The sequence below is a fragment of the Mirounga leonina genome, unplaced genomic scaffold, assembly GCF_011800145.1.
Source record: "Mirounga leonina isolate KUSES-001 unplaced genomic scaffold, KU_Mleo_1.0 Mir_171, whole genome shotgun sequence".
Taxonomy (NCBI): Eukaryota; Metazoa; Chordata; class Mammalia; order Carnivora; family Phocidae; genus Mirounga; species Mirounga leonina.
In genome coordinates this window covers 19,691,640-19,715,948 of record NW_023270436.1, presented here as the reverse complement: position 1 = coordinate 19,715,948, position 24,309 = coordinate 19,691,640, and the positions used below count along the sequence as shown (strand labels likewise).

Sequence of the window (24,309 nt, the reverse complement as noted above, 5' to 3'; positions counted from 1 at the left end):
CCTTAAAGAGTTTCTGGGATGCCTGCTACCAGGCCACCTGCTGTGATCAGCCTGAGCAGTGGAGCCCTCCCATGAGCCTGAAAAGCTATTTCCGTCTTAAGGTTCAGAGAGGTTAAGAGCCTCGTCCAAGGTTGCCTTCAGGGCTCTTGTCATTGAGAGCCGGGAGTGGCAGCATCCTGGGCCACATGCACTGGGGGCCCAGCTTGAGTCAGGGCATGGATAAAACACTTTGGAGGTGTTATTTTACTCCCTCCCCACAGCCCCAGGAGGTGGCCGCTGCCTGTTCTCATTCTACAGATAAGGAAACGGACCTCTTCTGTCCTTTTTAAAATGCTAACCCTGAGCCCCTTTTCCAAGTGAAATCTTCCTTGGAACACCCCCCTGAGGTGTTGCATCAAAGAAGGTTCTAGCCATTGAAGCTGGATGTGGAGCAGGGAAGGGAGCCTCAGAGTTCAGCCACCCCCTGGAAGTCAGTGGCAGGGAAACTGAGTCTCAGAGAGGGAGGAGGCATGTCTTGGTGGCACGGCGCTTGGGCAGAGGGTGGAGGATTAGAAGCCCCTTCCCCTAGTCCTGGGTCAGGGAATGTTACTCCGTGCTCTGCCTTCCAGGCTGGTGGGCCCCGAAGGCCAGAGACTGGGTGTCTAAACTTTAACGTGCAGGACCTGCAGTTTGGATACAGACAAGCCTGCCCTCTGCTCTTTCTCAGTGAAGCCTCCACCTCCGTGAATCCTCATGGCAGCCTTGCTCATAAGAATTGTGAATTCTTGGAAGAATTGTTGGACCCATTTTACGGATGAGGAAGCTGAGGCCCAGAGGCAGGTGCACACCCAGCCTGGCTGAGTGCACGCGTGGGGCTCTGTGCACTGCTGGTGCCTAAAACACACACAGCTTGTCTGCTTCCCTGCAGGGCCGTGTTCGGTGTCTGGGGCCAAGGTCGCCCTGACCCTGGTCCCTGGTGTCCTCCACTCGATTCGGACTTGAGTTCATATCCAAGGTCACGTGCTGGCGTGTGTTGCCAGTGTGGGTGGGGGTCATGTTTCTTCCTAAGTCGTATTGCCTCCTACTTTTATTTATTATGTAAAGTCAAAACACCCAAGCCACGCTGTGGGCTATGCCCTCAAACTTTTCCCTGCGGCTCTTGTGTTGGACCTCTGCCCAGGCCCCTCCCTAGGCAGGAGTACCCCTCTCTGGCTCCTGGAGGCACAGTCTTTGGATGGCCTCCGAGGGGCCCAGGAGTTTGGATGAGGATTTCATTGACTCTGATTTAACATTTCCTCCAGGTGTCCGTGTAGGTGACAGATCCAGGCAGCAGGGCTTTGGTCACCGATAGAAACCACAGTATCTTTTTATTGCTTGCCAGTGGCTACAGGTATCTCTTCTCATCACTGCATGCACCTTGTATTTGTCGTGGGGCCTGCCCTTAGATCATATTTATTGTTTTAATAAACGAGCATGTAGGTTACTTTATCAGACCATTTTTTGGTAATGCTGTCCTTAGCCAGATTTCACTATAATTGGGGTCCTTTTGATCCTCTGTATTTTATTCTATTTAAAAACACTCTTGAGGCGCCTGGGTGGCTCGGTCAATTAAGTGGCTGACTCTTGATTTTGGCTCAGGTTGTGATCTCAGGGTTGTGGGATTGAGCCCCGTGTCAGGCTCCACACTGGGCATGGAGCCTGCTGAAGATTCTTTCTCTCCCTCACTCTCTGCCTCTCCCTCTGCCCCCAACCCTGGCTGCTTGTGCGTGCTTTCTTTGTCTCTCTCAAAAAAAAAGAAAATACAACACTTTCCTCAGAAGGGGCCCGTCGGTGTCACCAGGCAGCTGAAGGGGTCTGTGGCACAAACGGGTCGAAGGACCAGCTAGATGTGGGTCTGCATCCTGACACTGCCCTGCACCACTGTGTGGGGGCCTGGCCTGGGTGAATGCCGGATCCAGGGCCCTGAGGAGCATTTCCTCGAGCAGTGGGGGTGGGGGGTGGGGGGGGGTGGAGAGAAGCGGCACTTGGTGAAAGGCAGATCCCTGGGCCTCATCACATAACTTCTGAATCATAATGTTTGGGCGCAGGACCCAGGGGTCTGCGGCACGGGGGTTTGAGAACCAAAGAAGAGGGGAGAAACCACAGTGGTACAGTCATAGAGCCTGTTCCGAGTGCTGTCAGGTCATTTGTTTAATCCTCACAGCTCCGGTAGTATCCCCGTTTCACAGATGAGGAAACTGAGGCACGGAGAAGTTAGGGAATATGTCCCCCTACCCTCCTACTCCAACAAGGGCTGCGTTGCTGATAATCGGCAGAACTAGAACTCCTACTCCAGTGCTCCTTGCCCCACCCCTAGGAGCTTCTTGGCCCAGGAATGGAGACAGGGTCTCCTGTGGGCCTGTATGCGTGTGGGTGCGTGTGTGCGTGTGTGTGTCCTGTTTGCATTGTTTACCGGGCAGGGCCCCATGTGTTCCCAAGCAGGAAGCCTGGAACAGGGGCCGCGCTGGGGGCGGGGGGTGGGGGTAGGGGGGCAGGGCTGGGAGCCAGGGGCCAGGTGTCCAAGCTGGCCGCTACCCTGAGCGGCCACGTGACAAACAGCTTCTCCGTCTATGCCCTGGGTGGGGTAGGGTTTCGGGGACGCGATTAAGAGCCTGGGTCTGGCATCAGACAGATCCGGGTACCAGTTCAGGGTCAGTTATCATCTGTGTGACCTTGAACTAGACACCTCGCCTCTCTGAGCCTCACCTTCTGCCTCCGTAAAACGAGGCTAATCATAGTGTCTTACCCCTAGGGTGGTGGTTAGAGGCAAAATGCCCAGAAGAGCACCAGGCACACAGGAATTTCTTTGCCTAAGTCTTCACTTGGCGACAGAACCAGATGCCAGATGATTCTGTGTGCGTGCTTGTGCTTCTTTTTTTTATTTTTAAATGAACTATTTGTTTTCCCAAGTTGTACATTTTTCTCTCACCCAATGAAGGCTGGCGACCTGAGGCCTCCCACTGGTCCTTCTGGGATGGAGCCCAAAACCAAAATATACACCAGCTCCCACTGGGGCGAATTGCATCTGCATTGCCTGGGCTTGCCCAAGCCCCTCTGGGGACGGGTGCTGCCCCAGCTGTGTTTGCAGCCTACGGACCAGGGGGTTGGTCATCTGTGGCCCGCGGGACAGACCTAGCTCGCTGCCCGATTTTGTAAATTGGAACACGGCCACACGCCTTCCTTGGTGTGTCGTGTAGAGCGACTTTCATGAATGGAAAAGCTGCCTCACAGACCGTGTGACCCACGTGGCCGAGACCGTTGGCTCTCTGGCCCTTTACAGAGGAGATTTGCTGATCCCGCCTCCCCAGGCCACGCGAGTTCCTTCCGTTCTTCGTCCACCTGCTGTGAGGACAGTGCTCACAATATTAAATGCTAACGTTTTTGCATTGCTCCATGTCAGGCTCGGTGGAAGATATGTAGTTTGTCAAGACTCTCTTTGGTCTGGGTGTTATTCCCCTTTGTCAGGTGGGAACGCTGAGGCTTGGAGAGCCACACCAGAGTGACACGGGACACCCAGCCTCTGAGTGGGGGAGCGGGGATGTGAGCCCTGGGCCTCATCACTCCCTATCCCCAACTTGTGTCTACCAGGGGGCTGAACTGGGCCTCCTAGGGGGAGCCTGGACAACACGTGGGGGCCCTGCTTTGGTCATTTTTGGTAAAAAAATGTGACGATTTGGGTCTTCCTCCTGGTTCTCCTGCTTATCAGCTGTGTGGCCTTGGGCAGGTGACCCCACCTCTCTGAGCCCCAGTAAATAGGTGGTAATAAGGGAGGGTCAAAGGAGGTCATGGGGGTGGCGGGGTAGTGAGGAAAAAATTCAGTGATCTGTGTAGAACCCTTAGCTTAGTACCTAGCATACAATATATATAATAAGTGCTCAGTAAGGGCACCTGTGTGGCTCAGTCCATTAAGTGTCTGCCTTCGGCTCAGGTCATGAACCCAAGGTCCTGGGATTGAGCCCCGCATGGGACTCCCTGCCCAGCCAGGAGCCTGCTTCTCCCTCTCCCTCTGCCTGCCCCTACCCCTGCTTGTGCACACATGTTCTCTCTCTCTCAGATAAATAAATAAAATCTTTAAAAAATAAATAAATGCTTGGGCACCTGGGTGGCTCAGTCGGTTAAGCAACTGCCTTCGGCTCAGGTCATGATCCCGGAGTCCCGGGATTGAGTCCCGCATTGGGCTCCCTGCTCGGCGAGGAGTCTGCTTCTCCCTCTGACCCTCCCCCCTCTCATGCTCTCTCTCTCTCATTCTCTCTCTCAAATAAATAAATAAAATCAATCAATCAATCAATCAATCAATCAATCAATAAATGCTCAATAAGTAAGAACTAATACTTTTAATGTAGGGAGCCAGCCCACCTTCTCGTCTTCCCTTTTTAAGCACCGAGAATGAGATTTTATGCTCAAGAATTATTTTTTGACCTCTTCCTCTTGCCCTGTTGGAATCTGGCTGGTTGCTGGTTTCCCTCTAGAGTGGGGCAGGCTGAGGTCTGTGATCCCCAGGGGCCTGGCCCCAGAGAACACTCGTCTCCTGTCTCCGCAGCTCTGGGGTCCGGGTGGTGAGGTCAGCAGGGCGGCTGGTAGCCATGGCAATGGAATGTTTGGGAGCTGGCGCCCACAGGGAGTTTGCAGGGCTGGTGGCTGAGTCTGCGCACAGGGGCACCGGGCCACCCTCCAAGGCCACCCTGTAAGTGCAGTCGCCTGCCTGCTTCTCTGGCATCCTGTGCTCCATCCCCCCTCCCTAGCCCCGGGAACCTCTCAGCCTGGAGAAATCATGCTGAGTTAGAAAGTTCACACGAGCCTGAACCCAGGCTGGTGTGGTCTCTGAGTTAGAAAGTTCACCCGAGCCTGAACCCAGACTGGTGTGGTCTCTGTAAATGTCACCTCCTTCTGCGACACCTTATGACACGTCTCCCCCACCCCACTGTGGGCATTTCCTTCCAAGCATTTGTCACAGGCGTCATTATCCCACACGCAGCTTTCCTTGCTCCCCGCCAGGATGTCAGCTCCATGAGGGCCGGGCCCTTTGCTGCCCTCCATGTGTCCCAGAGCCCCCATCAGTGCCGGGCACACAGTAGGTGTAAACGTTCGTGGAATGAATGAACGTGGGTCTAAAGGGATCTCGAACACTGGACAGCCCTCCCCCTGTCCCTCCCTTCCAGTGGTCATTCAGGGAAACCCATGGGCTGGTGCAGAGAGAGAGAGAGCAGAGTCCCTCCTGGCCTCCCCTGCTGCCCCCATTCTATGAGTCACGTGACGTGACGCCCAGGACAGCATCTTGGGGACATAGCCAGCTTTGGAAACTGACGCTTCTTCCTGCTAGATATGTGGCTTCTGCAAACCACTTCAGCTCTCTGTCTTTCAAGCTCCTCACCCATCAAATGGAGATAAAAGACCTCACCTTAAGAGGTTCTGCCCAGCATGAAATGAGAAAGGGAAAGGGCAATGGGTAAACAGCACTCGCTGTTTGCCAGGCGCTGGTCCAACATTTTCTAACTTATTTATACCTCCCAGCACCCCTAGGAGGCGAGTTCCTCGTTGGCACTGACCACACTGCAAATGCCCTATGAGTTATTGCTGTCGCCCCCATTTTACAGATGCAGGAACTGAGGTTCAGAGAGGCTCGGTGACTTGCCTGAGGTCACACAGCCAGTGGCTGGTGGAGCCACAATCCGAGCCAGCCCAAGCAGCCTGCGCCCCCCCCCCCGACTATGCGTGGCATAGAATTCAAAAAAAATAAATACTAGTTGTTCTGTTATTTTATTCTAGAGAAAGGCAAGATGACAACACTCTGAAAGTATGTCTTGAGGAGAAACATGTTATCAGCAAGCACCACTCCTGGTGGCCTTTCCAGTCGTATTTCCTTCTCATCTTTTTATCTTTTTGTGGTTTGTGTTTGCTGTTTGGTTCAGCTGAGGTGGCGGTTTTGCTCTTGGGCATAATTATGCGCATCCTGCCCCCACAAGGGCCTGTGTCCTCCATAAACTGGAGAACTGGGGAGGGGGACCCTCCCCACCCCACCCTGACACAAGGGGCTGTGTGAGGATGAAATGTGGTCTGGTGCCAAGTACATAGTGGTGCTTAATCAGTGCCGCCTTTCCTCCTACAAGAGAAGGGGGGCTCAGTGACCCCCACGCCCATGCATCTCATTTGTCTTCCAAATCAGCGCCCTCCAGTAGAACTTCCTGCCAGTGATGGGAATGTTCTAGAGCGGGGGTCTACAAATTCATCCTATAAATGTCCAAATAGTAAGTATTCCAGGTTTTGCAGAATGGGTAAGGTTTTTGTTGCTGCTTCTCTCCTTTTCCCTGGCCCCCCTCCTCTTCCCCTCTTTCCTCTTCTTTCCCTTAAAAAAAGGTAAAATCCATTCTTTTTTTTTTTTTTTTAAAGATTTTATTTATTTATTTGAGAGAGAGAGAGAACACAAGCAGGGAGGGGAGGGGCAGAGGGAGAGGGAGCAGACCCCTTGCTGAACAGGGAGGCCCGGATGATGCGGATGATGCGGGGCTCCATCCCAGGACCTTGGGATCATGAGTGAGCTAAAAGCCATTCTTAGCTCGAGGGCTGAAGGTTGGATTTGGCCCGAGGGCCGCTGTTTGCTGACCCCATCCCAGACCTGCCCTGTCCAGCAGGGTACCCGCCCTGCTCCCCATCGGCTACCAGGCACTTGAAATATGGTGGGTGCACACAAGGAGTTGAATTTAAAATGTTTTTTTCATTTTACTTAATTTAAATGTAAATGCCTGACAAGTGGTCTGTGCCCCCCAGTTGACAAGCAGCTCTGAAGGACTCGAGGCTGTGGCAGCCCCCACCTCCCGGCCTGTGGCTGGCAGGCCTGTCTCAGCGCTGTGGCATTTCAAGGGCCGCCCGAGGGCAGCTGGGCCCCAGCCATGTCCTCTCTGGCCGCAGGAAGCGCTTCAAGTGCCCTGTCCCTAATTGTTTTTATTTGTTCCAAGAGGCAGGCCTCCGCTGTGGGCCACCAAGGTCCCAGGAGCATCAAGGCCTGTGTACTCTGAGGCGCAGGGGCGGGGTGGGGGGAGTGCTGGTTGCTGTGGTTACACTTGGACCCCCCCCCTTCTCCATCTGTGTGTACTGAGAACTCGGCAGCCTGCTTTTGTGAGGGTAGACACAAAATAGAGAGGCGAGGAGTGAGCTAAGGGGGAACGAGGACAGAGAAATGCAGTAAAGGCCTTACACCTGGAGGATCTCCAACGCGGCACAAAATAATCACGGAGATTTCTGAGTGCTCGCTATAAAAGGGTCATCGTGAGCTTTCAACAAATGACAACCCATTTTACGGAACAGGAAAACTGAGGCTCAGAGGAACAATGATTTAATGTAGTCAGGGAGTCGTCCAACCGTAGAGCTGTGTTCTGAACCACCTCCATGTCCTGGGAAGGGACCAAGAGCTCCAGACTCCGCATGTGAGTCTGTGACATGATTTCCCTCGTGGGCCTCAGTCATCCCATCTGTAACATGGAGGGAGGCGAGAACCAGACTAGAAATCCCCACCCTGAAGGGATGTACACCAGGAGCCCCTTGGTTCCACATCCACCCCAGCTTCCTGCCAGACCCCGTCGTACTCATGGACCCGTTCCTTTAGCGCGATGGTTAAGAGCCGGGCGTCTGGGGGCTCCTGGGTGGCTCAGTCGGTTAAGTGTCTGCCTTCGGCTCAGGTCATGATCCCGGGGTGTTGGGATCGAGTCCTGCGTCAGGCTCCCTGCTCATCGGGGAGCCTGCTTCTTCTCCCTCTCCCTTTGCCCCTCTCCCTGCTCATGCTCTCTCTCTCTCTCTCTCAAATAAATAATTAAAATCTTGGAAAAAATGAAAAAAGAGCTGGGTGCCTGAGTCTCACAGATCTGGATGGGGATCCTGGTTCTGGAAGTCCCCTGGGTCAGTTGCTTTTCGTCTTGGGGTCTTTTTCTCTTCTTTAAAATTGGGATCCTCGGGGCGCCTGGGTGGCTCAGTCGGTTAAGCGACTGCCTTCGGCTCAGGTCATGATCCTGGAGTCCCGGGATCGAGTCCCGCATCGGGCTCCCTGCTCGGCGGGGAGTCTGCTTCTCCCTCTCACCCTCCTCCCTCTCAGGCTCTCTGTCTCTCATTGTCTCTCTCGCAAATAAATAAATAAAATCTTAAAAAAAAATAAAATAAAAATAAAATAAAATAAAAAAAAATAAATAAATAAAATTGGGATCCTCATACTCTCCTCCAAGGGGGACTAAATGAACAAGGCACTTAGGCATTTGGTCGTATTTGCTGGCAGCTATAGGACAGTGTACCACTCCGAGGGCCCCGTATTTATCCTAGGCTAGGTATGTGGTGCCTACCCTTTTGGAGTTGGACAGTGTACCTGTTCAGCCATACCCAGCAGCCCTGGATGGTGATTAGTGGTATAGTGGTGGTGATTGTTGCTTATCCTTATATTTACTTTTCCTGAAGTCCAAGGTCCTTGGCCGAAAGAAAGGGAGAACCCCGGCTGGCAGAGACCCAGGGGCTTCCTAAGGCAGCAGTGCCTTAGCTCACATTCTGAGCAGTGAGCCAAGTTCATTCCCTGTAGGACCAGGCCAGTTCAGACCCCAGCCGTGGCATCTTGGGTTCAGATGGTCTCCCCTTGCACTCCAACTCGTCCCCCAGAATACTTCCCTCCAAAATCATCGCCGGATGCCCACTGGGGAGCCTGACACCCTCCTCTGCCCCTCTGAGGGGGCCCGGCCCCTCCATAGCACCCACCGCTAATGCATCCTCTCCTTTGCCTCTGCAGGGGTCAGCTGGCAGACCATCTTGGCGAGGGGCCACAAGGGCTGGAACCCAGCAATGAGAGTGCCCAGGGGAGGTAAGTGCCTCCAAAAGGCCCCCAGAGTCCGGGCTCCTCCAGAGACTGCCCTAGAAAGAGCCGCTCTACTCTCCCGGCTCTGTTACTGGGCAGCCACACTCCTCTGGCTGGTGGTGTCCTCTCCGGTAGAAATGCCATGCTAGACAGAGCTGGGTCGCAGCAGCATGCAGGGATGCAGGGGGCAGGCCTCTGCGGCTCTTCGTCTCATAGAGAGATGATCCTGGTGGTAGGAGAAGGCCGAGTCCCACAGCAGGCAGGGGACTTGGGAGCAGATTCAGGGCACGGCCAGAATCCAAACCCTCTGCGTCCCGTCTGCCCAGCGCTAGGGTTTTGGTCTGCTGGCTCAGCACCTCACCCAAAATTTCCCTGAACCTCATAATAGCTCCCTGAGAGAGGGTTATTATTATGATCCCCCCACTTTTTGGAGGGGTGAAGTACCTTGTCCAAATCACCAGCTGGCAAGTGGCAGAGGCAGGATTTGAACCCGGGGCTGTAAGATGCCACGTCTGAGGCTCTCACCCACCATCCTCATTGCCAGGACACTGGGACACCTCCCTTGACAGGGTCCACTGGGGTAGTGGAGGCAGAAGGCCCGTCCGAGTTCCCGGGCTGGGCGCTCTGGCTCCTCCGGAGTTGGGGTCCCTGGCTGTGGATGGCCAGGAAGCTGCCTTTGGCTTTGTGGGTCCCCGGCTATCTCTCTCTGCCAGGTCACCCTCCCTTTTCTTCTCAAGGTGTCCCCCAGCTCTTTGCTGTCTTCTGCTCAGGGCTGACCCGTCTGCTTTGAGCTGTTTTCTTCTGATGACAGAGACAGGCCTGTGGCCACATCCTATCTGAGAACAGCGAACAGCTCGGCCTCAGCCTGGCCAGATCCAGGCCTGCCACTCTGGCCGTGCGACCCTGAGCCAGTGGCTTCTTCTCTCTGAGCTGTTGAGGGCAAGGCTTCCCTACCCCAGGGTTGGTAGAGACGGTCCCACTACATGACACATGTTTTCAAAGTTTTCGCCATGCAAGTGCTTCATAAATGTGAAAACACAAAAAGCAGGCGCCTTGTTTTAAAGTGTTATAGCCACGGGCGCCTGGGTGGCTCATTTGGTTCAGCATCTGAGTCTTGATCTCAATTCAGATCTTGATCTCTGGGTCGGGAGTTCAAGCCCTGCCTTGGGCTCCATGTGTGGAGCGTACTTAAAAAAAAAAAAAAAATTAAAATTAAGTGTTGTAGCCAAATGAATGGTCAGTATTAAGCAAACTTGGTGTGTCAATAACATTTTCCTTATTCCGCCTATCCATTCTTCCAGGCCTTTCTCCCCGATATTTAGAATCCAAACCAGTTCCAACCCCAAACATAAGCTAGAGAGTTACACACACACACGCATACACACACACACGCATACACACACAAACGCGCACGCGCACGCATACACACACAAGCATGTACACTGTACCTATCCTTTCTGGAAACAGCCTTCCCAAAGTGCCCCTTTTCTTCCTGTCTCTGCACCCCCCCATTGCCTTCTGTTCCCCCAAAGCTCCATTCTCTCCATCCCTGCCAAGTGTCAGGAGGAAAGGGTAATTCAAACTAAAGTGTGGTTGACTGTCCTCCAGGAGCACCGGCACTGAAATAATAAACAGAATTCTAGTCTCGAGTCTAAGAGGAGGATTTTAATGAGCACTTGAATAAGTTGATGGGTCTTTGGAGAGATTTCCAAGTAGCTTTATGTCCTGTCCAGCCTGCCTTAGCCCTGAGTAGCTCTGGAATCAGATTTCCCCATCCCAGACCCTGAATTCAGGGCACCAGGGAACCCCCACCATGATTGGCAGCATAGGACAGACGTGGTTTTCCGGGGAGAGGGCCCCAGCCATTTCCCGATGCTCAAGAGGCCAGGGACCCCAGGCTGAGATTAATCTGTGCTGTGTCAGTCGCTTCTAGAACCCTCCCAGCAGCATTTGAGGTCAATGCACCCCACCCCTCTTTGCAGCCAGGAAGCTGTGGTTTACGTGGGGGAAGTGACTCTCCCAAAGCCACTTGGTCAGGAAATGCTGGGGCCTCTCAGCAGTTTGGACCCCAGGGCTGAGATTGTGCGTTGGATGTTGATTTCCTACTTGCTATGGCCCAAGGGGCTCCAGGCAGCCCAGACCTTCGCGGGTGGATCCGTGCGGCTGCAGACCGGGTCCTTCGGTGGTTTTGGCTGAACCTCATGTCCTTCGAGAAACACCGGCTCCCACTCCCTTCCCACAGACCTTGGCTGCATTTAGCTCCCCCACCGTGCTGCGTTCTTCCCCTGACTGTGCCTTCGCACTGGCTGTTCCCTTTGCCAGGAACACCCTCCTCTCTCTTCCCCACCTGGCTCTTTGAAAACCAGCCATCTGCTAGGCAGACTCGGCACGAGGGCCAGCACCTGCAGGAAGCCTCCCCTCACCTACTCAGGTAGAGCCCGTCACCCCCTCCCAGGTATGGCTCCATAGAGTGGGCAGACTTGGGGGGTAGAGGCTGTGTCTCTTGGCTCCCTAGCCCAACTCCCGGCACGCGGGAAGTACTTGCTGATTGTGGGAATAAAGAAATAGCCAATGATCATGGCAGAGACTACTGATAATATCCTTTCAAATGCTCCCCACGTGCCAGGTGCGTTCCTCAGTTCTTAAGGGAGTCATGTAATGGTCGTGCCAGCCCTTTGAGGTTGATCCTCTTGGACCCATTTTATGGATGAGGCTCAGCGAGGTGAAGTGTGGTGCCCAAGCTCACACAGCCACACAGGAAGGGGAAGAGCTGGGATTTGAACCCAGGCCTGCCTGCCTCCTTGAATGCCCACAGACCTCAAGACCTCACTTTGATTCTGCAAAGACGTGGGAAAGGCAAAGGAGGGGCCTTGAGGATAAACTAGGGAGGAGGGCAGGCCTGTCATTTGAGGTGACTAGAGAAAGGGGGTGGCTGAGCTGGGTGGGCCCTGCTTACCGAAACAAGCCCCAACTTGAAGAATTGCCACTGAAGTCTGATCATCGTCCCTGGGAGGCATGAGGAATGTAGGCTCAGGCTCATAATTCATATCCTCAGTCATCCTCTGCCCCTGTCCCCACGTCACCCTCACTGTCCCAGCATCCCTGAGTCTCCCGAGGACCAGGACACCAGCAGGAGCCTCCTCCCTGACCTCCCTGCCTCCATTCTCACCCCTGTGGGCTCTCTCTCTGGGGGCTGCCCTGAGAGTAAGTCCAGCTCCCTCCCCTGTCCCCTGAGAACTTGTGTGGCTTCTGTGCCCCCCAGTTTTTCCCTCTCCCTCCCTTCTGCCTCCTGAGGTTCTTGAACACCCCCACACCCTCTCCCATCTGGGGCTCTTTGCATTCGCTGTTCCCTCTGCCTGGAGCACTCCTCCCACACATCTTCACATGGCTGGCTCCTTCTCATCCAGGACTCAGCTTGAATGCCACCTCCCCCGAGAAGCCCTCCCTGACCTCCCTCCTCCTTCCTCTACTTGATCCCTCTCACTGTGTAAGCCGTTTTTAAAACCCTGTGGCCATTGCTCGTGTACTATCGCTTCCCCCACTAGGATGCGAGCTTCTTGAGTTCAAAGGCCCTGCTGTCTTACCCACTTTCCTGTCCCCAGCACTGAGCGCGATGCCAGCACCTTTTTTTTTTTTTAAAGATTTTATTTTATTTATTTGACAGAGAGAGAGACAGCTAGAGAGGGAACACAAGCAAGGGGAGTGGGAGAGGGAGAAGCAGGCTTCCCGCAGAGCAGGAAGCCCGATGTGGGGTTCGATCCCAGGACCCTGGGATCATGATCTGAGCCAAAGGCAGACGCTTAACGACTGAGCCACCCAGGCGCCCCAGCCTTTTTATACTTAATACCCATTTACCAAATGAAGACCGAGTGAATGGGTAGTGATTCCAGAAGAAGCCCAGAACAGGATGGGATATTCCACACCATCTGCTGGCTAGCAGTGTGGTCCTTCAGAGCAGGCCGGCCTGGGCTGGAATTATTGGATACCAGCTCTGCTGCTCCCCAGCTGGGCATCCCTTTCCTCCTCTTTCTTTCTTTTTTTTAAGATTTTATTTACTTATTTGACAGAGAGCACAAGCAGGGGGAGTGGCAGGCAATGGGAGAGGGAGAAGCAGGTTTCCCGCCGAGCAGGGATCCCGATTCCGGACTCGATCCCAAGACCCTGGGATCATGACCTGAGCCAAAGGGAGATGCTTAACCGACTGAGCCACCCAGGTGTCCCTTTCCTCCTCTTTCTACGGCCCTCATGTCCTAGCATTTCTGGCCTCACCCTGCTCCTTCAACCAAGGCACATGCCCCAAATCCTTCCCGAGCACATGCGAGGTGCCAGGCGCTGTGGTAGGCCCTGGAGAGACAGCCACGAACAGAACATGCAAACACCGTGCCCTTGCCAAGCGGATATGCTGCTGAATTCGGACATTCCAGAGCATTGTTAAATGTGGAAACATTTTGAGAGTCGATTTGAGAGTAATTATGACTCTCCACCTGTCAGATGAAGCCTGCGATGGGGGTGTGTTTGGTTAGGGCCGGCGGCTCACAGGCGTCCCTCTCTCTCCCCAGATGCGAGCCCCGCTGGCCCCCCGGTGACCTGTCGCTGAAGCAGGCCCGCCACCCCAGGCCCAGCATGCGCCTGTCGGTGCGGAGGGCGCTGCTGGCGGCCGGCTGCGCGCTGGCCCTGGTGCTGGCGGTCCAGGTGGGGCAGCAGGTGCTGGAGTGCCGCGCGGTGCTGGGGGGCCCACGCAGCGCCCGGCGGGCCATGCGGCCCGAGCAGGAGGACCTGGTGATGGTGGGCGCGGACCACGTGGAGTACCGCTACGGCAAGGCCATGCCGCTCATCTTCGTGGGTGGCGTGCCCCGCAGCGGCACCACGCTCATGCGCGCCATGCTGGACGCCCACCCCGAGGTGCGCTGCGGCGAGGAGACGCGCATCATCCCGCGCGTGCTGGCCATGCGCCAGGCCTGGTCCAAGTCCGGCCGCGAGAAGCTGCGGCTGGACGAGGCGGGCGTGACGGACGAGGTGCTGGACGCCGCCATGCAGGCGTTCATCCTGGAGGTGATCGCCAAGCACGGTGAGCCGGCGCGCGTGCTGTGCAACAAGGACCCCTTCACGCTCAAGTCCTCCGTGTACCTGTCGCGCCTGTTCCCCAACTCCAAGTTCCTGCTGATGGTGCGGGACGGCCGGGCGTCTGTGCACTCCATGATCACCCGCAAGGTCACCATCGCGGGCTTCGACCTCAGCAGCTACCGTGACTGCCTCACCAAGTGGAACAAGGCCATCGAGGTGATGTACGCCCAGTGCATGGAGGTGGGCAAGGACAAGTGCCTGCCCGTGTACTACGAGCAGCTGGTGCTGCACCCCCGGCGCTCCCTCAAGCTCATCCTGGACTTTCTGGGCATCGCCTGGAGCGACGCCGTCCTGCACCACGAGGACCTCATTGGCAAGCCCGGTGGCGTGTCCCTGTCCAAGTGAGTGGAGCCCTCGCCCTCCGCCCAGCCCCCTGGCCTGGCTCAGAGGCAGTAGGTGGGAAGAGTAGCTCTGTCTCTCTGAACTGTGTGGCCTTGGGCAAGTCACTGTGCCTCTCTGAGCCTCAGCCTTCTCTGTGGGCATGGAAAAGATCTGGGAAGACAGTGGTTAAGAGCGAGCCTTGAATTGTGCCTCCCTCCTCGTAGTTCTGTGGCACTGACCAAGTCACTGTGCCTCGGTTAGCCTCAGCTTCGTTATCTACAAAAGTGGGGCCATTGGCCCTTCCCTTTTCCGAGAGAATCAGCAGGCTTTGAATGTGCTTTGTAGTAAGCTGTTGTGGGTAAAGGTTAACTTAAGAACACCAATCTGGAACCAGGTTGTCTGGGTTCCCATCCCAGCCCTGCCACTTCCTAGCTGTGTGACTTTGAGCAAGTGTCTCAACCTCTCTGTCCCCCATTTCCTTATCTGTAACATGAGGCTGTAGTCTATAAACCTTCTAGCTACCTATGAGCATCAAATAGGTAAATACATGTTAGGTGCTGTTATTCCTGTTATTATTATTATCGTCTTAGCATTGACATGGCTTTTATTGGCACACACATTATCCTCACCCTCATTACCATGGAGTGAGTGCCTGAGGTGTGGTAAGCACTCAGTTAAACCCCCAACGCATATTATTCCTTTAGTCCCCACAGCAGCCTGAGGACATAAGAACTGCTCCTATCCCCATTTTACAGATGAAGAAACTGAGTCTCAGAGAGAAGTTACCTAAGGCCACACAGCTGGCAAAGTGTGGTGCCAGGATTTGAACCGAGGTCTGTTGGGGAGTCCAGAACCTGTGTTCTCAAGCTCTCTACATCTGGAACCCCTCCTCTTTCCCTCCTGTCTTTCGCTCTCTGCATTCTTCCTTTGGGGAGCTGTCCTTCTCCTGAGACCCAGAGCGTGTGAGCAGTGCAGGATCAGAATATGCTGTCTCTCTGTCTCCATTCTGATCAGGCCCAGGCACCCCCGAGATGCTGGAGCTGGGGTTTTGTAAATTATCATGACCAAAAAAAATCAGACGACTATAGGAAGTGAAAGGAAAAACAGCCTACTATCCTACCATGCAGATGTTGACCTAGGATGCACTGGTTCTTTGTCAGGGGCTGTGGAGAAAACCAGAGCCCTCCTGAACCCGAACATGCCTCCTTGTAACCTTTTTTCACTTTGTGTCTGGGACCACTCGCCCATGACCCCCCGCCTGCCACCGTGACATCATTTTGGACGGCTGCATAATATTCCACTCCGCGGAGCACAGCATTCTATTCAACATCCCCTGTTTGTGGACACATGGGTTATTTCCAGCTTTCTTTACTCCTATCAAGCATTGCTCCCATCCATGTCCTGGGATGTCTGCCTCTGTGTCCTTTCTGCCTCACACAGTCCTGGAGATCCAGAGCGTGGAAAGGCCATGCATATATTTGAGGTCTTTGACACAGTGAACCGAGTTGAGATTTCCATCCTGGTCTGCAGACTCCAAACCCATTGCTCTTCCCACCCATCCCCACCCTTCATACTTCCCTCTCTCTTCCCTCCCGGTCCTGGCCTCTTTTTGCCACATCTTTCTTGTTTCCGTTCTTCTTCCCAATTTATCTCTTAGTTGGGATGGAAGCATCTAGAAATAGACCCTGGATCCTGGGAGTTCCCTGCCCTCCATCGTACAAGGCCTTTCACCTGTGATCGGTAGGGTCCTTGTGATTCAGATGGCTGGGTGAGCCCATCATAGGGGAGCGTGGAGAAGCACATCTGACAGGATGGTTGTTCATTGTCGTAGCCCAGGGTGAAAGCAATGGAAATGGCCATCTTTAGGGGCATGGGAAAAATAAGCTGTGGAGGAATGCTGCATAGCTGGAGAAAAGAATGTGGCATCAGGTACAAAACAAAGCCATAAACCAAAACAGTGTATGATTTTTGCTTTAAAAACTGCAAACGAAAGTATAGGCTTTCCGTGTGTGCGTGAGTGAGAGAGAAAGTGAACATCTCCTGAGACCTCACAATGTGCCATATACCTCTCTGAGATTAACTCATTTACTCTCCAGAACAGCCTGGTGAGGTGGGTTCTATCTACAAGTCCGTATTTGTAGATGAGGACTAATGGAGGAGGCTCAGAGAGGTGAAGTAACTTTCCAAGGCCACACAGCCAGTGTGGGTCCAGCTGGCATTTGAACCCTGGCTCCTGGGTCTGCCCTTAGCCACTCTCCTGTATAAAACACAGAAAATGGATTGAGAGGGTGGACCCCCCCTCCCCAGATGCTAAGACGAGGTCCCTGTAGGGAGCTGCTGCTGGGAGTGGTGGCCACTCTTAGCCTTAGCATTTGTGTTTTATAATTCTTTCTCAAGAACAAAATATCCATCTTAGTCACAAAAATAAAACGTTATTTTTAAAAAGCCATGACGTCAAGGAAGCAGAATTTTCAGTGCAAACTGCCTAATACTGTCTTCTGGTTTCTCACCGCGTGCTCTTATCCCCAATGTACAGAGGAGGTATGAGGAGGCCAAGCGACTTGCCCGCAGCCTCATAGTCGAGGAGGCACAGCTGCCCCAGGGCCCGGTACCCCCAGTGTGTCCAGCTGCCCCAGGTGCCATCCGGGTCTCCCTGTGCCCCGCGCAGCCTCTTCTTTCTCCCCAGGATCGAGCGATCCACAGACCAGGTCATCAAGCCTGTGAACCTGGAAGCGCTCTCCAAGTGGACTGGCCACATCCCTGGGGATGTGGTGAGGGACATGGCTCAGATCGCCCCGATGCTGGCTCGGCTCGGCTATGATCCCTATGCAAACCCGCCCAACTATGGCAATCCTGACCCCATCGTCATCAACAACACGCACCGGGTGAGTGCGTGCGCACGCGCGGAGATGCGCTCTCGGCCTGCCCTGGGGATGGGACATGGCGAATCCTATGATTGCTTGTATTTCCATTTTCACTTGGGCCGCAAGGAAGCTCAAAACCAACTGGTAGCCTGTCTCTCACACTAGAGCATCTAACAGTGGGTCCATTTGTGTACTGACTTCAACCGGTTTCTCTGTTCCTGTTCACCCTTTTCCCACTGTGTCCCTAGCTGTCTGTCTCTAAAGCTTGTCAAGTCTTTGTTGAGCCTGAGTATGAATAAACTGTTGGTCCTTTTATTGCCCCCATAAATTTTAATGTTGATTTCTCAGATAGATGTGAGCTCAGGGCAGTTTAACGTACTTTTTAAGCTCTCCTTAGTTGAGACGGTCAAGGAAAATGACTTCGATGAGATGTTTTTGAAGTGTTAAAAGTCAGCTAATCCTGCATAAAGGAACAGTCAGCAAGTTCATGGTCTTATTTACATGTTGCTGTCACAGCTTCTGGTCTCCTTTGGGTGTGGTGTTGTGACTTCCTTAGAGGCACTGAGTTAGTGAAAGTATTTGAGCATGGGGCCCAGGCCTGAGGACAACGGGCCCTGCTAGCGCTCACACCATTAAGACCCGAGTCTTAATTCCAGCTATGCCCAGCATTTCCAAACACATGCTGATTTTAGAAAGTAAACAGTTCTTTTTTTTTTTTTTAAGATTTTATTTATTTACTTGAGAGAGAGAGAGAAAGAGAGACAGCATGAACAAGGGGTCTGACACGGGGATTGATCCCAAAACCTTGAGATCCTGACCTGAGCTGAAGGCAGATGCTTAACCGACTGAGCCACCCAGGCATCTCAGAAAGTAAACAGTTCCTATGTTGAAGAGCCAAGGAAGAATGTCAGAACTTCTGTCACTTCCCCTTTAATTCTTCAGTAACTCAAGGAGAAAGACTCCCATTTGGTGCTAACAAGGCTTCAACGCCTCTCCCACATGGGCAGGCTCTCTTAACCCTGAGCTTTGGGGGCTCAGCCCTTGTGATGAAAGCGGGTCTCAGCGTTTCCTCTCTCCCTTGACTGTGGATTTTGCAAATCTGTGGATTTTGCAAACATCTATTTGTGGAAATACTCAGAGATCCACTGGAAATGCGCAGGCCGTGTTGATAGTGTGAATATTCGCAACCTGGATGTGGTCTATTTTTTATTATTCAATTGTTTTAAGTCTTTTTTATGTTTATTTTTTAAGAGTATTCTTTAGACTGTACTTAATGTGTTTCATACACTTAACTCTGCACATACGCTGTATTTCATATAATATTTATATATATTGCATATATCTTCATATAATAAAAAAATCAATTAACTGGATTAAAAAGAATAAACAGCAGTTGGAAGTGATCTTGAACTCCATCCCCCAGGCGCCAGGGTGAGGACCGCAGTGACAATGGGCTCTCCTTAACCCTGTGTTCTTAGCCAAGGGCCCAGCGGCAACTGCTCTGAAGTCTCTTTAAAAGGCGGAGGCCCGGGGCGCCTGGGTGGCTCAGTCGGTTAAGCCTCTGCCTTCGGCTCAGGTCATGGTCCCAGGGTCCTGGGATCGAGCCCCGCATCGGGCTCCCTGCTCGGTGGGAAGCCTGCTTCTCTTTCTCCCGCTCCCCCTGCTTGTGTTCCCCCTCTCGCTGTGTCTCTCTCTGTCAAATAAATAAATAAAATCTTTAAAAAAAAAAAAAAGGCGGAGGCCCAGGGTACCTGGGTGCCTCAGTGGGTTTAGGGACCAACTCTTGATTTCGGCTCAGGTCATGATCTCAGGGTCTTAAGATCGAGCCCCAGGTTGGGCTCTGCGCTCCGCGGGGAGTCTGCTTAAAGGTTCTCTCTCTCCCTCTCCCTCTGCCCCTCCTGCTTGCTCTCACACGCTCGCTCGCTCTCAAAAAAAAAAAAAATAATAATAATAATAATAATTAGTAAATAAATAAAAGGCGGAGGCCCCTGGCTTTGTCCCAGGATGCCAATCAGAAGCTCCCAGAGTAAGGCCTGACCTTGTGTATTGTATACAAATTTAAACATTTTGATGCACAAGATCAACTTTCTGAGCCTCTATCTTCCATTGGTTTCAAAGGGAAGATGTCCCTGGTTTCTTCCCAGGGGCTGCCCGACCCTTGTTTCGTCTCTATGGTAGTTTTGCTATTACCGCGAAGATACGGTCCCTCATTGAAAACCGCGCATGCGTGCGTGCGTGCGTGCTTCTGCGCATGCGTGCGTGCGTCCGTGCGTGCGTCTCTGTAGACACCGGGTGTTCCTCTAACAGATCCCACGCTGCGAGATGCTCAGGCCGAGAGAGGTCCCGGTGCTAATGAACTTGTCTGCACCTGCCCTGTCCGTCACAGCTGCCCGCCACCAACCTCCTGTGGCCACGGGATGTGACTGGTGGAATCGGGCCCAAATTGAGAGGCGTTGTGTAAACTACGCACAGGATTTTGAAGTCCTGGTAGCAAAGACAGCATGTCAACTTTCTCGTGAATCATTTTTATGTTAATTATACGTTGAAGTATGAATATTTTAGATATCTCAGGTTAGATGAAAGATAGAACTGGAATTATTTCACTTGATTCACTTTTTGGGGGTCCTTTTTTTTTTTTAGATATGACTACTAGACAACTTAAAATTACATAGTTGGTTCACATTACGTTCAGTCAGACCGTGCTGGTCTATATGGTGGTTTATATATGAACAGATAGTGGAAAAGCCTGGGATTTTCTTTTTTTTTTTAAGATTTTATTTATTTATTTGAGAGAGAGAATGAGATAGAGAGAGCATGAGAGGGGGGAGGGTCAGAGGGAGAAGCAGACTCCCTGCCGAGCAGGGAGCCCGATGCGGGACTCAATCCCGGGACTCCAGGATCATGACCTGAGACGAAGGCAGTCGCTTAACCAACTGAGCCACCCAGGCGCCCAAGCCTGGGATTTTCTTTGCCTCAGCTGTGTCCTCTGCCTGGCATGCTTTTCCTTCAGAGCTCGGCTTGGCTGATTTTCCTTGTCACTGAGGGCTCGGGTCAAAGGTCACCTGTTCTGAGAGGTTCTTTGGGACCACCTCAGAAGAAGCCCTTTAGTCACTCCTGATCACATCCCTTTGTTTTATTTTCCTTATGGTACTTCCCATGGTTTGATATATTCTTGTCTGTGTTTATTACTTGGGGATCCTCTGGCTCCCCCTCTAGAATGGAGGGTCCAGGGGAAAAGGAATTTTAATTGTCTGGTCAATATTGTACCTCTAGAGCTTAGAATAATGCCTGAAATAAGAGGAGCTCAATAAATGTTGGATGGATGGATGGATGGATGGATGGATGTGTGTATGGATGGATGGATGAATGGATGGATGGCTAGGTGATGAATGGGTAGATGGATGGTTGGGAGAGTAGAAAGTTGGGAGAGTGGATGGATGGGTAGGTGGATGGGTGGGTGGATGGATGGTTGGATGGGTGGATGGGAGAGTAGGTAGATGGGTGGGTGGGTTGATGGATGAATAGGTCGGTGGTAAATGGGTGGATGGGAAAGTAGAGGTAACAGGATGAATTTTACTTTTTGATCATTTCCATAATAGAGATGCTTTGTTTCTCTTTCCTAGGTCTTGAAAGGAGACTATAAAACACCAGCCAATCTGAAAGGATATTTTCAGGTTAGAAACCCCAAGGGGAATTCTGAAATCTGTTTATTGGACTGTCCCACTAGCTTGCAGATGCCCTTAGACACTTCGCTTCTCTAATCTGGCTGATCATTTCCTCGTCAGAAAATTGGGTTGGGGGAGGGTAGGTCAGGCCAGGGGCCCTCCAAATGTCTGATCCAGCTGGGGCCAAAGAGCAGCCCTTCTGCCCGTGCCCCTTCCATCGCCTTGTCTCCTGGCTTGAGAGCAGTTGGAGGGATCGGTGGGGGCTTTCTGTCAAACTCCCTGTCTCTAGCCTTAAATTCAGTTTTATATAAAGTGGCAGTCCCCAAACACAACCCAGCCTGGAATTTTCATCAGGCAACCAAAAAACGAGAACCATAAGGGTCACATGGGTGTGGGTATCCCCGCGAGTGTAGACATACAAATGCCCCTGCATCCCCACACCCATCTCCCTGGCTGTGCCTCCCACACATCCTGGGTATGTCTGTGGGGTGCGGTCCATGCGTCATGTCAAGAAGAACTGCCCCCTTCACTGACATGATAGGGGTGCCAGAGAAGGGGTGCCAATCTCCAGTTTAATAATCAAATTCATGAATGCTAATTGTCTGGGGTCCATGGCTTGTGCACCCATCTTAGTTCCTTGCGGAGGGCTCCACGCTCCCTTTCTGGGAGTCGGAGACCCAGCCCATCCTCTTGCCGCTGTGAAAAAAATATTGCCAGGATTAGTCAGCATTAATTTATTGCCTGTTTTAACTGAAAAGATGATGTAACAAGAGCCACACACAGAAGTGGGGGTGAGGGGAATTAGTCACCACCCAGAATGCCTTTCATTTTTGCAGAGTATCCTTTTTTGCCCCCCTGAATAGGCACTTGGCACTCCTTCCATTTCCATCGAATGAGCTGCTTGGGTTTGCGTTCTTCGTGTTTTCCCATCTTTTGGGTTTCACTGTTGCCATTTGGGATGGTGCCATAGTATTCTCTGGAATGCATTATGAGCTATTGTTGCCCTAAGATCATGTCCAGTTTCTGCAGTGTCGCGAATGATGGCCTGTGCGCTTCATCTTGATCTTGCCTCTCTTATCTGGGGTGGGGTGGGGGACTCTTGAACCCTTCCCTTAGAAGACATTGCTATGGGGAGGCATCAGTGGGCAGAAGGGTCCGGTTCTTTTTGAGACTCTTGACCTAGAAGGCTAAACTGTTGTACAGAAGAGTCAGAGCAATTTACATTCTCTTGCGGTGTATGGCATATTCAAGATGTCTGGCTGGCCTGGGACTGTTTCTTGCTCTGTTAGGGGCAAACTGTGGAGGAATGGCATATGCCCTGTCATCACGAACACTGCCATGCTCCGGAGAGCTGCCCTGCCAACTGCATTGGGCCCCCGCTTTCCACCCTCCTCTTCCTCCCAGTCCTCCAAGGGGCACCTGACTTCCTTCAGGGTATCGCAAAAATTGGAAAACAGTCTACGGCAATAGTTACATACATGATGGCACATGCATTCCACGGGGTACTCTGTAGCCATCTAGAATGATCACCTTGAAACCCAAGAGATGGAAAAATAGTAAGCAGAACAAAGCAGCTCACACATTAGAATTGCAGCGAATGAAGAAAAAGAATCCTCATTCGCGAGGCACCAAACACACCCCCTTCCCCTCCCCCCCGCCCCATTCCAGGTCTTTGCTGTTCCTTTTGCCAGGAATGCTTTTCCAGCCAGGCCTTTGTGTGCCTTGCCCCATTTGCATTTTTTAGATCTCAGCTTATGGGATGTTTTCCAACACCAGCAACCAGTTCCTGATTCTCCAAACACCAACTGGATTTCAGGTTGCGCAGTGACGCCCAGAGTTCGTGTCAGACCCCACAGGATAAGGTCTTGGTCCCAGAAGACTGCCCCCCGCTTCAGATGCCAGCCACCATGGGTTCCCCGGCTACCCACATTTCTGCCCAGCCAACTAACATTTAAGAATTTGCTAGAACAACTCACAGGACTCAGGAAAGCGCTTTACTTCCTAGATTAGTGGTTTATTATAAAGGGTACGACCCAGGAATGGCCTTGGAAGAGGTACACAGGGCAAGGTACGGGGTAAGGGGTGTGGAACTTCTAGGCCCTCTTTGGGCACACTACCTACCCTCCTGCACCTCCATGTGCTCACCAATCTGGAAGCTTTCTGAAGCTGTCATTTAGGGGTTTCTGTGGAGCGTTCATGAAGTAGGTACAGTTGATTAAATCACTGGTATTAACTTACTCTCCAGCTCCTCTCCCCTCCCCAGAGTCATGCCTTGGTCTTTCTAAGCCACCAGTGCCCATCCTGAAGGCAGACACTGTCATCTCGTTAGTATACAAGAACTGCTTGTTATCACTCGGAGATTCTAGGGTTTTAGGAGCTCAGTGCCAGGAACTTGGGACAAAGAGCATATGTTTATTTTTCATTATGCTACAGCTTAAATGTCAACCCCTAATAGTAGCCTTTCCTGACCACCCTCTCTGAAGTAGCTCCAAAGTCACTCATATGAGCCCACTGTATTGCCCGGAGGTGTAGGGGACATTATCTTGCGTATGTGTTTGTAAAGGCTCTGCCCGCTGCCACATAAGCTGCAGAATAGGACCAAGTCAGTCATGTTCACAGCATCCCCAGCACCTGGCCTGTAGTAGGTGTGCAGTAAATACCCCATGAGCGAGTATGTGCCTTCCCCAGTGGTGCTTGAGGCTCAATCTCAGGGCAGTGGGATCCTGGCACCCCAACCTGGCTGTGACCCCTTCCTCTGTGTGTTGTCTTCCTCCAGGTGAACCAGAACAGCACCTCCTCCCACTTAGGAAGCTCATGATTTCCAGGTAGGCCTGCAGGCTTCCCTTCTCTCCCCCCACCTCCCTCCAATGCCTTCTGAGCCCAGGAGCTACTCTCCTGAAAAGCTTGCCCTTCCAGAGCCTCTCTGGGGGGGAGTGTCCACCAAGGTGGGCTGACCCAGCCCCAAGGGGGGGTTTCCATGGCGACAAGCTGGGGGAGCTATTTATAGAATTACAGCTTAGCCTCCTAGCTCTGGATCAGGTAGGGGCAGGGATCATTGCAGAACCAACCAGAAGATTTGTCTGACTTTGGGAAGGGGGCCCCAGGGACCCATGTGATGGAGGTAAGGGGTGGGATTCTAGAATATTTTGGCACAGAATGTTGTCTGTTTATCCTGCTTCTATAAACAGCATGGAGTTGGCCCAAAGCAATTAATGTTCTAAGAAAAGCTCCAAGCAGGTCTGGTCTAAGAATAACCCCAGGGTTTTGGACCAAGTGCTACTCCTGGGTTACTCCTTTAACGCTGAGGATCCCTGGGATGGCCGCTGACACAGAGAAGGAAGCTAGAACCCAAAGGGGGCCCTGACTTGCCCAAGATCACATAGCCACCAAGTGGCAGCATCCTCCTCCCCCCGGGCATCTTCTTCCAGAGTTTGCTTTTGAGGAACAATTCAAAGTGCAGTTCTATCCACCCGTATCTTGTGCGAGGGTAGGG

General features: G+C 52.6%; 1 protein-coding gene across 7 annotated transcripts in view; it reads left to right on the top strand.

The window, feature by feature from the left end:
• The window catches only part of TPST2 (tyrosylprotein sulfotransferase 2), a 48,689-nt gene that overhangs the window by 22,707 nt on the left and 1,673 nt on the right, over window positions 1–24,309 (top strand). Inside the window, exons 2-7 of one of the 7 annotated variants that reach the window (XM_035017260.1) lie at window positions 8,777–8,848; window positions 13,402–14,307; window positions 16,956–17,172; window positions 20,775–20,825; window positions 22,561–22,632; window positions 23,593–23,641. In XM_035017260.1, the coding sequence (XP_034873151.1) occupies window positions 13,466–14,307; window positions 16,956–17,172; window positions 20,775–20,825; window positions 22,561–22,632; window positions 23,593–23,634 (1,224 nt within the window). In that variant the 5' untranslated portion in view covers window positions 8,777–8,848; window positions 13,402–13,465 and the 3' untranslated portion in view covers window positions 23,635–23,641. Of the gene's footprint in view, window positions 1–8,311; window positions 8,849–13,401; window positions 14,308–16,955; window positions 17,173–20,774; window positions 20,826–22,560; window positions 22,679–23,592; window positions 23,642–24,309 lie in introns of those variants that run through there. The other 6 variants (XR_004681437.1, XM_035017256.1, XR_004681438.1 and 3 more) reach the window with 6 other exon arrangements.